Source organism: Rhodamnia argentea, chromosome 3 (genome assembly GCF_020921035.1).
Source record: "Rhodamnia argentea isolate NSW1041297 chromosome 3, ASM2092103v1, whole genome shotgun sequence".
Taxonomy (NCBI): Eukaryota; Viridiplantae; Streptophyta; class Magnoliopsida; order Myrtales; family Myrtaceae; genus Rhodamnia; species Rhodamnia argentea.
In genome coordinates, this window is record NC_063152.1 from 35118546 (window position 1) to 35135656 (window position 17111).

Here is a 17111-nt window from a genome sequence, read left to right on the forward strand (position 1 = left end):
CGCATCATCATTAGCCATTTTCCAATATTATTCTTCAACCCAACCTTAACAATTTAATAACCCAATGCAATGAAAAGTATCACGTCACCTACTCAGCTATGCATCACTCCATAAAATGCCCCGAAGCATCATAGTCAAAGAAACAACATTCTTGACATCAACAAATCAGTCCAACAATTGATCAACGGTTCGCATACAGCCAAGTTTCCATTAGAGCTACCTGCTGAATCAGAACCATGAAGAATAACACTAGACAATACTGCGCCAACGCTAGACAACACTAGGTGAGGCCAGAACAGCCCTCATTGGTCCAGGGGAACATCGGAACAGCCATTGTCGGCCTAGGCGACATTGGTAGAAGTCAAATCGGGACTGGCCGACATCAGATTTGAGCTCATTGGCCTAGATGACGCTGGTCGACATTCCTACGGGGCTGGGCGACATTAGATCGGGCCTCGCCGGAGCCAAAACAAGCCTCGCCGGCGTCGAACAAGGCTTCGACAACCTAGGCGACGCCGGTCAACGCCCCTATGGGACTGGGCGACGTCAGATCTGAAGCGTCGACACCTCTACAGGTCTAGACAAGGTCGGATCTGAGATTTCGATGAGATTATGGTGGTTCTCGGAGTAGTGGACGACGGCGGTGATTGGTGGTCGACGGTGGTGAGTGATTGTATACCTAATCTAGGGTTTAGGCTCTGATACCATGTAAACGTATTTCGTATATTCACTAATGAGGAGTTTTTACATTAAATAAGACCCAAGGAACCTAAAGACCAATTTACCCTTTATACCTCTAACACCTATAAACCGACCAACAACTCTTTTCATAACTAAAGTCAGATAATCCCAACAATCTCCTCCTCACACATCCATACTCAAAGTGAGACAAGACCTTAGTGGTAGAGGTAGGAATTGTGTGAGTATGTAATGATAGAACAAATTTATGTAATGGGGAAGGTGTTTGGTGGTTTTAGATTTCTCTCAACCAAAAAGCTAGCTCAAAGGATGAGGCTTTTCCTCATACTTATAAAACGACCAACAACTCATTTCACAACCGATGTCGGATAACTCCAACAATCTCTCCCTCACATTTCCATAGCTCTCTTCCACTTAAGGTGAAACAAGATCTCAATGGTAGAGGTAGGAATTGTGTGAATGTATAATGATAGAGCAAATTCATGTAATGAGGAAGATGTTGGGTGGTCTTAGGCTTCTCTCAACTCAAAAACTAGCTCAAAGGATGAGGTTTTTCCTCATTACTGATAAACCGACCAACAGTCTCTTCCACAACCGATGTGAGATAATCACAACAATCTCTCCCTCACATATCGGGCTAGAGCAGAGCTGCAACAATCTGTATCTCTTCCGTGTGATTGTTGGATCCAGACTTATTGGTAACCTAGGCTCTGATACCGGTGTTTGGTAGTCTTGGGCCTCTCTCATCCCAAAAGCTAGCTCAAAGGATGAGGCTTTTCCTTACACTTATAAACCGACCACCAACCCGTCTACAACCGATGTGGGATAACCCTAACAAAAGGAAGATGTGAAAGAGACACGTAAAGCTCGATAGGGTAAGCAAAAGAGGATTTTTGTGTACAAGAAAGAGAACATTTCGAAGGGCAACTAGAAGATCATCTGGACCAAGAGACAAGCAAAGAGGCATGAAAGAGCTAGAGACTGGTGATGTCGTAGACTACTTTTGCCGTTGATACACCTGTAGGAGAGGAGATACGGGAGAATGACTAACGGAGTCTAAGGGGATAAATTGTAGGATAGGAGGATCAGCTGCGGTGTCAATTGAAAGCTCTTTACCCTTAGTAGAATAGTATGGTGTGCCTTCAAAGAAAGTAACATCAGCCTTGGCATATTAGGTACAAGTCACGGGATCGTAACACCTATATCCCTTTTGAGTACGTGAATGCTTGAGAAAAACACATTTGGTGGCACAAAGGGATAGTTTATCGGCACCAAGATGTAAGTTATGGACAGAGCAAACACACCCAAAGATGCGAGGGGTAAGAGGGAATAGCAGCTTATCGGGGACTACAACACCGACCGGTTCTTGAATATTGAAGACAGTGGAAGGCATACGATATATTAGGTAACATGCAACAAGGACAGTGTCACTCCAAAATGATCTTGGAACCCGCATACAAAACAAGGGTGAACGAGAAACTTCTAGAAGATGACAGTCTTTCTCTCGGCCACACCATTTTCTTGAGGGGGTATAAATATAATTTGTTTGATGTATAATGCCAAGATTAGAATAAGACGAAGAAATTGATCTCTGTGAATATTTTAGAGCATTGTCGGTTTGCAAAATTTTAAGGATGTATTAAAGCGATTAGTGATTTCACGATGAAATAATTGAAAAATGAAATTTACAACGGTCATGAAGCATATAGAGCTAAGTTAGATGAGAATAATCACCCACAAAAGTAACAAAGTACTTAAAACCATTTCTTCTAGCATTGTGCATAGGTCCCCAAATGTACGAATGAATATCTTTAAGTAAACTAGTTGCACAAGCTAGGAAAAGAGCTATGATGAGGTTTCCCAAGTTCACAAGCCTCACACTCGAGTAGAAACTGATTTATACTCGAGAATTATTTGTTGTAAGTTAAATAAAGATAAATGTCCTAAACGGGAATGCCATAACAGGGGGTAGTAGATCTACCAGCTAGACCATTGGCATTAGTAGAGACACCATCCAGATAGTAGAGTCCATCACATTCATGTTCTCCACCAATCGTCTTCTTTGTCTGAAGGTCGTTAAAAATGCAAGAACAGGGTAAATGTAACAGAACAACCAAGAGCTTTAGTTGACTCACTAACACACAACAAATTCAAAGGAAGTTGAGGAACATATGATACAACAGACAACCATAACGAAGGTATGAGTGAAACAGTCCCTAATCCAACCACCTAAGTAGAGGAACCATTATCTAAAATAACTTGAGATCAAAGACTAGAGTTATGGTGGGAAGAGAACAGTTCTTCCTTACTTGTCATATGACTAGAAGCTCCATAGTGAATGACCCAAGTGCTAGGAGATAAAGTAGAGAAAAAAGAGCTATGCTACTTGTTCGTGCAAGAGTGGTTGCAGCTGAGGAATTGGAAGCATCTAGTTGTTGGACATGCTTGAGAAGTTGTGTAACCAAAACATCCCAAGCCGTAGACTTAGAAGAACTACCCTCAATTGGGATAGATGGATTCGTGTCACTAGAAGACACATTTCCATCACTCTCTTCGAACATAGTAACATTTGGAGTAACCAATCGCTAAGCCCACTCGGGCTCGCCATGCTTGGCCCAAAAAGGGGAGAAATACACTACAAGTGTCATAAGTTGTGTATGACACTCACTTTAATGCCAAAAGTTTAAAAACGATCACTTAAGTGCCAACTCTGATTTGCTTGCCGAAAATCTTATGTGGCCTTTTTTTATTAATATTTGTGCCAACGCAGCTCGATGGAAGTCCCCATGGATTTAAACTAAAAAAATTAAAAATAATAATAATGAAATAGAAAATAAGTTAAAAACTATTATTTAAAAAAAAAAAAAGTGGGCTTTATAGCAAGGTGTTGGTGGGGATGGCCGACAAGGGTCTCCGAGCTCCGACCAGTGGCTGACAACCCCCGCCAATCGTAGGTTGGGTGAAGGAAGCCACGGCAAGGCTGGACCTCGCGGATCTGGGCGAGAGAGACGAAAGTGACCATCAACGTCAACAATTGCTAAATTTGCTCACCATCATCTCTGCTCTCCAATGGCAAAGAAGAGCAACAAGATCCAGAAACTCAAACTCTCCAAAGACCCCATCAAGAAGCCCCCCAAGAAGCTCAAGGTCAAAACCAAGAAGCAACACCCTCGCCCCAAGCGTGAGTCCGACTCCGAGCTCGACTTCGACAAGCTCCCAACCCTCTCGAGCCCCACACCAAGGACCAGCTCATCAACCTCATCGGCAACTCCGCCCTCGCCAACTTTTCCCTCTACAACCAATCCGCAAGGTCTCCAACCATGACGTCGCCCATGGGAATATCTTCATCTACGACCTCGCTCGGGAGGCTACGCCGCAATCCTTGGCCACCGTGCCTAAAAGTCGTTCGGCGAGATCGAGGACTGCAATGTGGTGACCGACTAGGCAACCGGAAAGTTCAAGGGTTACGGTTCGTCCTGTTAGGACGCGGAAAGTGGCCACGAAGGCGTTGAAGGATCCGAAGAAAAAGACGGACAATCGGGTGGTGTCTTGTCGGTTGGCCTTGATCGGCCATGGCAGCATCGGCGTGTCGAGGGATTTAAACTCGGCCATGAAGAGGGTTGATGTGAATCGTGTGAGCGCTGAAGTGAAAGGGAAAAATCAGGTGCGGGGCAGCCTCAAGCTCGGGCTACGCATGCCTTGTTGCTCGGAATTTGTTTGTGCTGAATCGGTATCCCGGCTTGCACCAAATCTGCGAGGTCCGGCCTTGCTATGGTTGGCCTCATCCAGCCTATGGTCGGCGACCCCCACCGGTGATCCCCACCCTCGCTGGCCATTGTCGGCGATGTGGGGCTGCAACAAAGCCCTCGCCGCTTGAACAACCTTTTTTTTAGTTAGTAGATTGTTTTTCTATTTAGTTTATTATTATTTTTTTAGATTTTTTAGATTAGAAATCTACGTGGAAGTCCACGTGGCCAAAATTTCTTTAAAAAATTGTCATGTCATATATTTTTCTAATTATAAAGGCCATGTAATGATTTTGGTCGGAATTTTTTCTGATTTGGCACTTAAGTGATCGTTTTTCGCTTAAGTGATCATTTTGAAACTTTTGGAGCTAAAGTAAGTGTCGTATACAACTTATGGCACTTGTAGTATATTTCTCCCGCCCAAAAAGTGTCAACATTATGGCCAAAAAACGTCTCGGTCAGAACTCTGTCCCCTACGTCCACCAACACGGCCACGGCCTCCCCTTGAATCACGGCCTGCGTAAGAAAATCCACCACAACCACCACTACTAGTCACAAGTGATGAATTGTCTTTAGATGATGAAGAAGATGGAGGGACCATGCGCTGAATCGGACAAAATACTTCATTCGTAGAATGAACTTCCTCTCCGACAAGAAGGCGGCTCTTCACATGCTACAAGTCGGTATTCAAACTAGATAAAAACTTACTCACTTGATATTCAACTCGTTATGTCTTTAGTTTCTGAAGATTAGTAGTGATGGACAAATAAAGATTGAGTTCTTCCCACATGCCTTTCAAAGCACCATAATACTCTCCAAGAGAGTTGTCCCCATTTTTAACATTAAAGATCTTCTCACATAATTCATAGACTCTAGACATGTTTTTGTCTTGTGAGTAGCTCGCCATAATATCATCCCACACTTCCTTGGCGGTTGTGTGGAATATGACAATAGCAGCAATGGACGGTTCCATGATGCCATAACCACATCAAAAGTGTATCATTCTGTCTCATCCAATCACCATACTCTTTAGCATTTTCACATGGGGTTTGTTGTAAGATAATTGAGTTTCCCTTTCGCATTAATATAGACTTTGACAGCTTGATCCCAAAACAAGTAATTGGCCCCATGTAATTTAATGGTGGTAATATAAACATTGACATTATCTATAGAAGACTTAGCGTTACTTATGATGATAATCTCAATATAAAATATATGTCTACCATACAAAAAAAAATTAAGACGTCGGTGCAACAAATAGAACAGCCCTTCGCTCGATATAATCGATGCCAACAATCAAGTATTTTCAATGAAAATACTACAATACCGATCAACCATACCCAACAAAATATTCTAATCCTTGAATCCACTGATTAGTAAGTATTGGAATCCATAGCCGCAAATAGATCCATAATCGTAAAGAGAACATGATGGATTTGATTTCTCCTGATCTTATATGTATTGAGACTAGGAGAGAGAATAGATAGAAATTGCACGTTTGGGTGGCTGCGCACCGGAGAAGGAAAAGGAGTATTAGGGCACTTTCAAACCAGTAATAGGATCAAGGAATCATTTATTTAGTTCTGCTCTAATACCATGTCACAAAGATGATTAGAGAACCTGCGATTAATAGCCAAGAGACAAGAAGGAAAAGAGAAGAAAAGGAGAGGAGAAGCAGAGAGGAAGAAACAGACATAAAAACCAAAAAGCGGCTCTCGGTTTCTGTGTTCACTTTACCCTACACCTGTCGCAATATTTATATAAAATGTACATGACCATAATGCCCTTATGTATGTAGAAAGAAATAAAACCTAAAAGATAAAATCAACATGCTCACGTAACGTAACAAGATTGATTCTAGTGCTCAATATGATTGTAAATTCGGTTAAGGATTTATGGGTATGCATACCGGTTTTAGGATATATCCTTCTAGACCAAGCCACCAACATTATAGATGGAGACCTTGCCAAGGGGGAATCTTGGTCACCTTGTCACCAGGCTTTGTTTCGTGACCATGGTAGTATGTTGAGCAATAGATTAGTCTATGGACCATTGACGTGGCTTTTCATAGAGATTTATCATTGGACTTGACCATTGATATTTGAGTTGTAATAGTGACTAATGAGTATTTCTGACTTGGTTAAAGCTTTGTTAAAATGAAATAACTCATTTGATTTTATATGTAAGTTATATGTTGGTTTTGAAGTATGAGTTTTCGGTATTGCTTTGTATGTAAGCATAGTGTGTATGTAAGCATAGTGGTTGCTCGATCCGCTTAGAAGAGATGTATTACTCATTGGGTTGTGGTTTCGCATCCCTCTCATCTTATATGTTTCTCGGGTTCCTCGGTTAGTGGCAAGTAGGCGAGAAAGCTATAGTGGAGACTTTTGGGAGTTGGATTTTGGTTATGGTTTACGGGAGTTGTACATGGTCGTTGATAGTTTGTTTGGTTGGTTGAGTTCTAGTTGTACATTTTCTTTTGGGAAAAAACCACCAAAAACCCTAAACTATGTCTGCTGTGACACATTTACCCCGAACTTTTTTTTGTATCACCAAAAATCCTAAACTTATATCGTGTGACAGATTTACCCTCGGTTATGTTTTTGTCAAGAATCGCCGTTAAATATTCTACGTGGCAGGTGACGTGGATGAAGAAAAGTATAGGGTTCTGATGTGGCGTCCACTTGGATTAATGAAAAAGAAACGACCTGGTTTTCTTGGGTATGAACAAAACGACGTCATGTTCTTCCTATCCGTCGTTCTTCGTCTCTCTCGTTTTGGGGGTTAGGGTTCTTCGCGATGCTCCGTCGCTCTCCATCTCTCTGATTGCTCCACTGAAACAACGACGAAAGCTCGATTTCTCCGGAGGAAGGAGTTCGATTACTGGTTGAACTCTCGCGATTCCCCTTTGCATCTCACTTCCGCTCGATTCGTGGCTGAACTCTCTCTTCCACGATCCGGGGTCTACGTTCTTCTTTGATTTTTCTAATCTTCCATTGCCCCACATGAAGTAGCTGGATTCGGTTGTTAAAGGTTATCATATTTTTGGCCCTCTTTTCGATTTTGTTTTGCGTTTTCTTCATCGATTTGGGTGTTCCTTGATTTCCTTGTTAAGCTACTATAATGGTTTTGAATTCCCCCCTCGCTCTTTCCTGATTCATTTGTTGAATGTTCGGATGGTCGAACTTTTGAGTTGCTCCGCATAATCTTTGATATGCTTTTGGCTATTAGTGCATAAGATACGTGTGATTTCTCTCTCCATATAGAGGCGATTGCTACCTTCAAAAGCTAATAGGTCTTTCTTTACGGGTATAGTTTTTCACATTTACAAGTTGTTCGAGATTTCGCAGCAATTGCTCCAAGCATCTAAAACTCCATCCGTTGGTTGGCTCGTTCTTGAAGCTGTATTTGCTCCATACGAGACTCACTCATTTCTAGCTCGGTAATTCTAAGCAAATAGAGTTTCTGAAGTGGTTGTGCTGTTTTTTTTTTTTTTACCTCTATTTGTTGACCTTTGATAATGCAGTCGCATTGGGTCTTAAGCATGTTTGCTTAGGGAAAACTAACTTCTCGAGTTCATATTACTTTAGAACATGATATATTGTTAACGTAAGTTACCTTGTCTTTGCGGGGAAAATTGAGGAGTCTCTTGGCTTTAAGTCTCCCACATGCAAAAAGATGGTACAATGTATAGATGGAATGACAAATATAGTTGATATTGAAATAGTAGATGACTTTGAGGTGGAAATTCACAATGGAGCCGGGGGTGCTAGCCGGGGTGAAGTTGAGGTTGGGTTTGAATCAAGCAATAAAGTTGGGACTGAACTTCCGGTTAGGTCTGCGGCGGGGCTTGATTATGGGAGTGCTAGTCAGAGTGGAGTTAGTGAGTGTGATGATGGACTTTGCTTTGAGAGTGATGATAGTGAGAGTGATGATCATGAGATTGATTTATTAACTTGGATGTGTGATCAACACATTCTATCTAGAGATGAGGAAGGGATGCATGAGGTAGAGATGGTAAGGGATGCGACATTTATTGTTGATGCGGGACAAGAAGACATGAATGAGACTGAAAATGATGAGGACAACGAAGCCCATGAAGATCTTAGTCCTCCTAACTCTAGAGATGAGGAGATATGTCACCAAACAAGGGCTTTGACTATTAGATATGACCCTGGCTGTGATCATAGAGAATTGCAATTTCAGTTAGGCATGAGATTTGAGTCTCATACTCAATTTAAGAGGGCAGATCGGAAATATGCAATCATGAACGGCTACAACATTTGTTGGAAGAAAAGTGAATTTAAAAAGATGTATGCGAAGTGTGTGAGCGGATGTGAATGGTCTCTTTATGGCGGTTGGTTGAACAAAGAGAAAACATTTGTCATCAAGACAATTGGTGAAGACCATACTTGCCCTAGAAGTATGAGAAATAAAAGTGCATCTTATGTATGGCTTGCAGAAGAGTTCTTGCCTAAGATAAGAACTAATTTGAAATATCTTGCAGCACAATTGCAAGCGGATGCAATGGAGATGTGGGGACTCACGCTCAACAAAAGAACCTGTTATAGAGCAATTGCCAGAGCTCTTAAGATTATTAGGGGTCCATTTGCCGAGCAATATAAGTTATTGGCATCTTATAAAGCTCAATTAAAGCAATCTAGTAAGAACAGCACATTTCATGTTTTACTTAGACACCCACAAAACATGTTCAAGAGATTTTATGTAGGCTTCGAAGGGCTGAAAATGGGCTGTCTAGAAGGTTGTAGGAAAGTAATTGGACTAGATGGTTGTTTTATTAAGACCGTAGTAAGGCAGATACTACTTTGTCTTGTTGGAAGAGATGGAAACAATCAAATGTTTCCGGTTGCATGGGCTGTTGTTGAAGCAGAGACACAAGACGGTTGGACTTGGTTCCTCAAGTTTCTATTTTGAGATCTTCAAGTAGGTAGAGGTGATTGTTGGACCTTCATTAGTGATCAACAAAAGGTAGAATGAGTCTCCAACTTAATCGGTTCCTTCATAACTATTGTTGAATTATGTCTTAGCTTTATTAATGCATTTCAATTATGCCTTATAGGGCCTTATTAGTGCGGTTTCTTCATTGGCTCCTTGTGCTGAACATAGGAATTGTTCAAGGCACATTTATGCAAATTGGAAAAAACTATACAAGGGAGAAACATTTCGAAATTACTTACGGAAAGCTGCATATGCTACATACGAGGCTGAATTCAACATAGCAATTAAAGGAATGAAGGAGGAGTCTGTTGATGCCTATGAAGACTTCATGAGACAAGGGCCAGAGCACTTTGCCGGGGCATTCATAAAGGCTGGGCGAAAATGTGATGCCATCGAGAACAATTTGAGTGAGACTTTCAATGCGTATATTTGCAAGCAAAGAGAGATGCCAATTGTTGATATGTTAGAAGCGATAAGAACGACTTTGATGGTAAGAATGTATGAGAAAAGCCAGTTGATGGTGGATTCCCGAGATGAATTGTGTCCAAGAATTAGGGGAAAGGTAGAGGAAGCAAAGATGAAGTCCGGGTGTTGTGTTGCCAAACCATGTATTGGGGGAAAGTTTGAAGTTGAAGTTGATGATGATCGATTTGAGGTGGATTTGAGAGGGATGACATGTACTTGTAGGCAATGGGATATCTCGGGAATACCCTGTAGCCATGCTATCTCGTGCATCAATTATATGAAGCATGAGATTAATCAATATGTTGATGATTGTTTCAAAAAAGAAGCTTACGAAAGATGCTACCGATTTCCATTGCCGACGTTGAGTGGGAAGAAAATGTGGCCATTGTCCCTTGAAGAGCCAATATTGCCTCCGCCATTCGGAAAGCTTCCGGGGAGACCCAAGAAACAACGCAATAAGCAAGGTGAGAATATTGAGAAAAGGACAAGAAAGGGGAAGGCCATGGTTCATCCAAATACTGATCCAAATAAATTGACAAAAGTCGGGGTAATCATCTCATGCTCAAACTGTCATGACTCGGGACACAATAAGAGAACATGCCTCAAGCCTCTAGCACCAACACAGATTAAACCTCCGGTAAGAAATAATGGAGACAAAGAAAACTTACATATGGCCCAAGCTTCTAGTATCAACATGGCCTTGTGACGATAATTACTGTAACTTATACTTACTTTTCTATGCGGGGTAAAAAGGGAAGACCAAGAAAACATCCGAGACCAGCCATGGTGAAAGGGACATCTACCGGACAAGGAGATGCTATAACACGAGAATGCGCAAGTCGGACCCACCATGTCTCAAATCGGGCTTGTAGAACATGTGGAACTCAAGAATCTGCATGTCATGCCCCATGTTGAAGCATATGTGAATTCCATCCAAATGTTCATAGCTAAAGAGTAGTTGCTTATTCTTTTTTGGTTTTAATTCAAGTCTAGCACTAATGTAGAATCTCGTTGCTTGTGTTGTAACTAGAAACAAAGAGTACAAGCAAGAGTTCCTTTTTTTATGTAATCCAAGTCCCTTTTTGGTTGAACTGGAAGAGTTCCTTTTTTGATGTAATCCAAGTCCCTTTTTGGTTGAGTTGGAAGAGTTCCTTTTTGGTTGTAATCAAAGTTCAATACTAACTATGACTCATTATCCAATTGTGGGTATGCTGATGTGATTAGATTATTTGTGTTGTGCCTCGTTACATGAATGAAATCGATGTTTTGATGGTGGCCGCAAATTATTAGTCTTGCGCACTAGTTCATTACCCGTTGCTTGTTCTTTTTAGTAATCCAAGTTGAATTGTAACTCTTACTTTGGGTAATGCATGAAGAGAAAACTAGCTGGATATTTTTGTGGGAAGAAGAGACTTTGTAGCGTTGTAATAATCTAAGTTGGTGGAATCTCTTTTTACGTGCCAACTTGGTTGCTCATGTCCGATCGGATTTTTCTACAACGGCAATATTACTATATGGACAGCTTATGGAACACATTAAACACATAAGAAGGACAGCATTGCTACAAGGTATTTAAAATAGATATGCAATATATGGAACAAGACATCTATTATTGGAAACATTGTAAACAGTTAGAGCTTGGATTTGCTAATACAGTTGAACACGGTTTCACTTTTTTCGCATCATATCGGTCTTCCCCAGCATCTACCCTCCACTGAGATACGTAAAAGCAAAAAAAAAAAAAAAAAGAAAAGAAGAAGATAGAAAAACAACACCACCATCTCCAATCCAACTCTGTTGTGTCCTTTTATCCTTCTTCAATAGCAGCATTGCACACATCAGCCCTATAGATACAACTAAGCCTCTCAAAAAGATTTTTTCCTTTGCTTTCGGTTGAGATGCTCCCACTTGAATCTTGTTGCTCTGTCGTTTACTCCATTATAGCTGCATATGGGTTACGTTTGGCTTGCACGTAAGACATGCTGCAACAACCATTCTGAAGTTGCTTGATTTTCTTGAGATATACCTATTGACTTCTGTTTCTCTTCATTCTGGCAGACACCGTCTTTAGGAGCAGCTTCTTTCCACCTTTAACATGTGATTATCCTAAAAGAATGAATAGGACCTCAAAAGCAAAGAAAATAATTGTTGAGCTATATACTAATTAAGTGAGAAGAACATTAACATGGCTAAACAAAAGGTTAAACTAATATAACGTGTTATCTCTTTGAAGTAAGCTCGAACAGGTTGCAACGGTGATTAACAAGAAGTGCACTATCCAGAGCAACAACAATGTCAAATTAGGAAGAAACTTAAATTTCAGAGTTCGAAAAAATTTCAACATAGTAAGTTGGTACTATCTTGACTTTAGTACGAGTTCTACTACCCCAATACACCTCATAAATCAGAACTTACTCTTGTTGTTCCAAATTAGGAAGAACTTTTTAGCGTTGCATCTATGTCGAGTCCTGCTATTGAACTTGTCGTGATGCATCATTTTGATTGCGAAAAGCTGTGGGAAATTTAAACAGAGTAAGTTGGTACTATTAGTCGATGTATAGTGTTAGTAAAATAAATTTTAATAGATCTAGTCAATAAACAAAACAGCCATTTCAAACGACAATGTACTAAACTGTTTTAAGATGTTTTAACTTTAGCAATCACTTTGATGGGGTCAACGATGCACAATGACTTTTTCCTTTGTTTAAAAGGGATGTATAGAATAGATAAATATCAATTCACCCAAGTCAATAAGTTATACATATATTGTGCAAGAAACAACCAAATTTTCATTTCATAAATTGCACAATGAATAGGGATCACATTCAAATTTTCATTCCAAACCTTTTGTATGCTTACCTACACTATACTAACCTAAACCATGAGATATAAGGAACTAAAAAAGTCCCATTCTTTTATGCCCACGTCTTGACATATTACACCTTATGGCAGAGGATAACAACAGCATGTTCAAGCGAGAGCCAAAAGCATACGAAAGATGATGCATAACAGTTGAAAAGTTTCACTCTTAGAATAGTCAACAAATGAATCGGGAAAGAGTAAGAGGATGGAATTCAGAACTATTATAGCAGCCTAATAAAGAAATCAAGGAACACCCATGTGGATGAAAAAAACGCACAAACAAATAAAAAACGAGAGGGCCAAGAACATGATAACTTGGACAATTGAATCCAGTTACTTCATGTGGAGCAATAAAAGTTTCGAAAAATTAAGGAAGAACATAGAAACCCGGATCGTGGCGGAGAGAGTTTGGCCGGGAATCAAGTGGAAAGTGAGATGCAAAGGGGAATCGAGAGAGTTCAGCCCGATGTCGAACTCCTTCCTCCGTAGAAATCAAGCTTTCGTCGTCGTTTCGGTGGAGCAATCGGAGAGATGGAGAGCGACGGAGCATCGCGAAGAACCCTAACCCCCAAAACGAGAGAGACGAAGAACGACGGATAGGAAGAACATGACGTCGTTTTGTTCATACCCAAGAAAACCAGGTCGTTTCTTTTTCATTAATCCAGGTGGATGCCACATCGGAACCCTATACTTTTCTTCATCCACGTTAGCCGCCACGTAGGATACTTAACGGTGATTCTTGACAAAAACATAACCAAGGGTAAATCTGTCACACGATATAAGTTTAGGGTTTTTGGTGATACAAAAAAAAGTTCGGGGTAAATGTGTCACAACGGACATAATTTGGGGTTTTTGGTGGTTTTTTCCCTTTTCTTTTTGATGAACAATAGAAACTCTGATGTCATAACCAACCTGCTGGATTGTCATCCCCCACTTTTGTTAGTTTTGGGGAGTGACGCCATGTTAGAGGACACCAGCTAGTGCATTCTCCAGAACTTCGATATATGCAAAATTGAGCATGGCAGAAATTGCAGTAAACTACCTACTTGACAAGCTCAAGGACTTTTTAGAGAATGGGGTTCTATTGAGAGGTGCCGAGGAAGAAGTTACTTCAGTCAAGAGACAATTGGAGTACATAAGGGCATTCCTGAGGGTTGCAGATTCCCTGGAAGAGAGTGATGAGGAAGTCAAAGTTTGGGTGAAGCAGCCGAGAGAAATCGCATATGACACTGAAGACGCTCTTGATGAGTTCAAACTTCTCCTAGCGCATGATCATGAAATTGGTTTTCCTGGTCTTCTCTCCAAGATGTCCTGCTGTATCAAGAACATGAAAGGTCGATACCGAATTGCTTCGGAGATGAAATCCATCAACTCCAGAATCAGGAACATCTATGATGGACACTGGAGAATCCGAGACACATTAAACAAAGTCGAACATCGCTATGGCTCTAGTAAGCCTGATGACACATGGCAAGACCAGCGAGGGAATGCCCATCTTTTAGACAAAGCTGAGCTCGTGGGCATCAACGAACCGACAAAAAAGCTAGTTGGCTGGCTGATTGAGGGCACTTCCACGCGAGAAGTAATCTCAATCGTAGGGATGGGAGGACTGGGGAAAACTACATTAGTGAAGCAAGTTTATGAAGATCCAGAAGTGAAGAAACATTTCATGATACGTGCTTGGATAACTCTTTCTCAATCTTCAAGCATAGAAGAGATCCTCCATGGCGTGATTCGACAAATTATGAGGCATACCCAATAACCAGTTCCTCCTCTAGATGACAACATGGACAGATTAGGCCAGAAGATGATTATCAAGGACTTGCTACAAAATGCGAGGTACCTGATCGTTGTAGATGATGCATGGCGCATAAATGATTGGGATGCGATCAAACATGCATTGCCTAACAACACCTGCGGCAGCCGAATAATCATCACATCCAGAAATTCTGATTTGGCATATACCTCATGTGGAGAATTCAGAGGGATGGTTTACAAGATGAAGCCACTGCCAGCTGAACAGTCATGGAAGCTTTTCTGTGCAAAGACATTTCAGGGGAACTCATGCCCTCCTTATCTAGAGGAGACCTGTAGGCTTATTCTAAAAAAGTGCGAGGGATTGCCACTTGCTATTGTGGCCATCAGTGGTGTTTTGGTTTCAAAAGACACGAGAAAAAAGCATGAATGGGATCTGGTTCATCGAAGTCTTCGTACAGAAATCGATTGCAACGACAAATTCAAAGCCTTGAAGAGAGTCCTTTCACTTAGTTTTGATGACCTGCCATACTATTTGAAGTCCTGTTTCTTGCACTTCAGTGTATTTCCCAAGGGTTACCTCATTAAGTGTGACAGATTAATCCGATTATGGATTGCAGAAGGATTTGTAGACAAGAAAGAAGGCATGACGGAAGAAGAAGTAGCCCAGGACTACTTAAATGAGCTCCTGAACAGAAGCCTGGTAGAGATGGCTGTTAAAACAAGCGATGGAAGGATTGAGTATTGCCGTATCCATGATTTTCTGCTGGATATTATTACTTCAAAGTCGAGAAACCAAGGCTTGCAGAAATAGCCACAGAAAAACATCATAAATGGACGGACAAAGTTCGTCGCCTATCTATACAGAACAGCCTGCAAGCTGTGCAACAGAAAAGGTCATTGTCTCAACTACGTTCTTTATACATGTTTGGGGTAGAGAGATCTTGCATGGACGCTGTTCTAGGTAGTGAAATGAGACTGCTCACTGTTCTGGACTCGCAGACTCCTTCTTTGACAAGGTTCCCTGCTCAAGTTGCTGAGTGGTGCTACCTAAGATATCTAAGTTTCAGGTACAGCAAGGTGAGAACTGTTCCAAATTCCATAGGGAAGCTTCAAAACCTAGAGACCCTAGACCTTAAACACACATACGTCACAGAATTGCCAGTTGTGATCTTGAAGCTCCAACGACTTCGCCATCTACTCATGCGTCGTTGTGGAAACACACCCTACCCATGGTTTAGGTACGGCTTCAAGTGCTTAGAAGGAATAGGGGCTCTACAATCCCTGCAACAGCTTGCCTGCATGGAAGCCAGTGACGAGAGAAACAGCAGCTTAATGAGAGAGCTTGGCAAGTTGAAACAATTGAATAAGTTAGGCATCTTGAAGTTGAGAAAAGAAGACGGAAGGGAATTGTGCTCGTCCATTGAAAAATTAACCAAGCTTCAATCATTATCTGTAACTTCAGCCAATGAAAATGAGATTATTGATCTACAACCCCTCTCTTCTCCTCCTCCATTTCTCCGGAGAATCTACTTGACAGGACATCTGGAGGCATTACCACATTGGATGTCATCTCTTGATACCCTAACGAAATTGGACCTGAAATATAGTCAGCTAAAGGAAAATCCACTGTCATCTCTTGGGAATTTGCCTAATCTTGTGCGTCTCAAGTTGCTTCAGGTTTATGGAGGAACCAAGTTGCATTTCAAAGCCAACAACTTCATGAAGCTACGGATTCTGTTCCTTGGTCCGTTTGACAGACTCGAGTGCGTGGAAGTGGAGAAGGGATCGATGCCTTGTCTTGAGGAGTTGACTATGGAGGGTTGTAAGCTAATGGAGAAGCTTCCATCCAATATTGAGCACCTGGAAAAGCTGACAGTGCTGAAGTTTATTGACATGCCTGATGAGTTAGTGAAGAAACTCAGGCAAGATGGACAAGATGATGATTACCTGAAAGTGGCCCATGTTCCAGAAGTGTATTATGGTTACCGGAGAGGTGGGGGATGGGACGTCGTGCTCACCAAGGCATTTGTGTGAGGAGCGTTGAATCTCCTCCATGGTTGGAATGAGTGGCCGAGCCTAGAATGCAGTACCATATTTCTCACGACGTATAAGTGATTGAATGACTGTAATTCTAGGAAATTTGTTACGTTGTGATAAAAGTTTAAAAGCCTAGTGTAAGTTTACTATGGGTCTGTAAATGCCATTTAGCAGCTGGTTTGCATTATTCTGCTACGACCCTTTTCCTCGGAGAAGAGAAGGGTGGAGTGGGATGGTGTCTGTTCACTTTGAACTTCTTCGAGCCTATGCAGATTTAAGATGAAACTCTGTTCTTATGAGGAACCAATTACATGTTTGTAACCACCTTGTATGATTACTCGAGTATTCCTTTTGCGAGCTTGGCCCTTGTGGAACATGTCACGATGTTGCAGTCCTTACTTATGAATCACTCAAGAAGCCCTCTCGGGACTTCGATGTGTCGCAATTGGAGTCGCTTTCGTCCACTGAACAGTCTCGACATTGCTCCTCGTGAATGGCGCCCTCAGTTGGCAAAGAAAAAGAAAGATTCACGCCTTGGAGTCTTTTGCTCTTCTGCAACTCAGTGAAGACAATTTCCCGTGTTTT

General features: G+C 41.4%; 1 protein-coding gene and 2 pseudogenes across 1 annotated transcript; all 3 read left to right on the plus strand.

The window, feature by feature from the left end:
• The first annotated feature begins 3719 nt into the window (after positions 1-3719).
• Positions 3720-4592, plus strand: LOC125314189 (annotated as a pseudogene).
• Positions 4593-8525: 3933 nt separating this feature from the next.
• LOC115725945 lies at positions 8526-10683 on the plus strand. The gene is made up of 2 exons (XM_048276147.1): positions 8526-9434; positions 9526-10683. The coding sequence occupies exon 2, from the start codon at positions 9697-9699 to the stop codon at positions 10573-10575; it is 879 nt and encodes a 292-aa protein (XP_048132104.1). The 5' UTR covers positions 8526-9434; positions 9526-9696; the 3' UTR covers positions 10576-10683.
• A 3066-nt stretch (positions 10684-13749) lies between these two features.
• Positions 13750-16555, plus strand: LOC115725936 (annotated as a pseudogene).
• The last annotated feature ends 556 nt before the right edge of the window (positions 16556-17111 follow it).

Coding starts and splice junctions, on each gene's coding strand:
- LOC115725945 (XM_048276147.1), top strand. CDS start 9,697: ATGAAGGAGGAGTCTGTTGATGCCTATGAAGACTTCATGAGACAAGGG.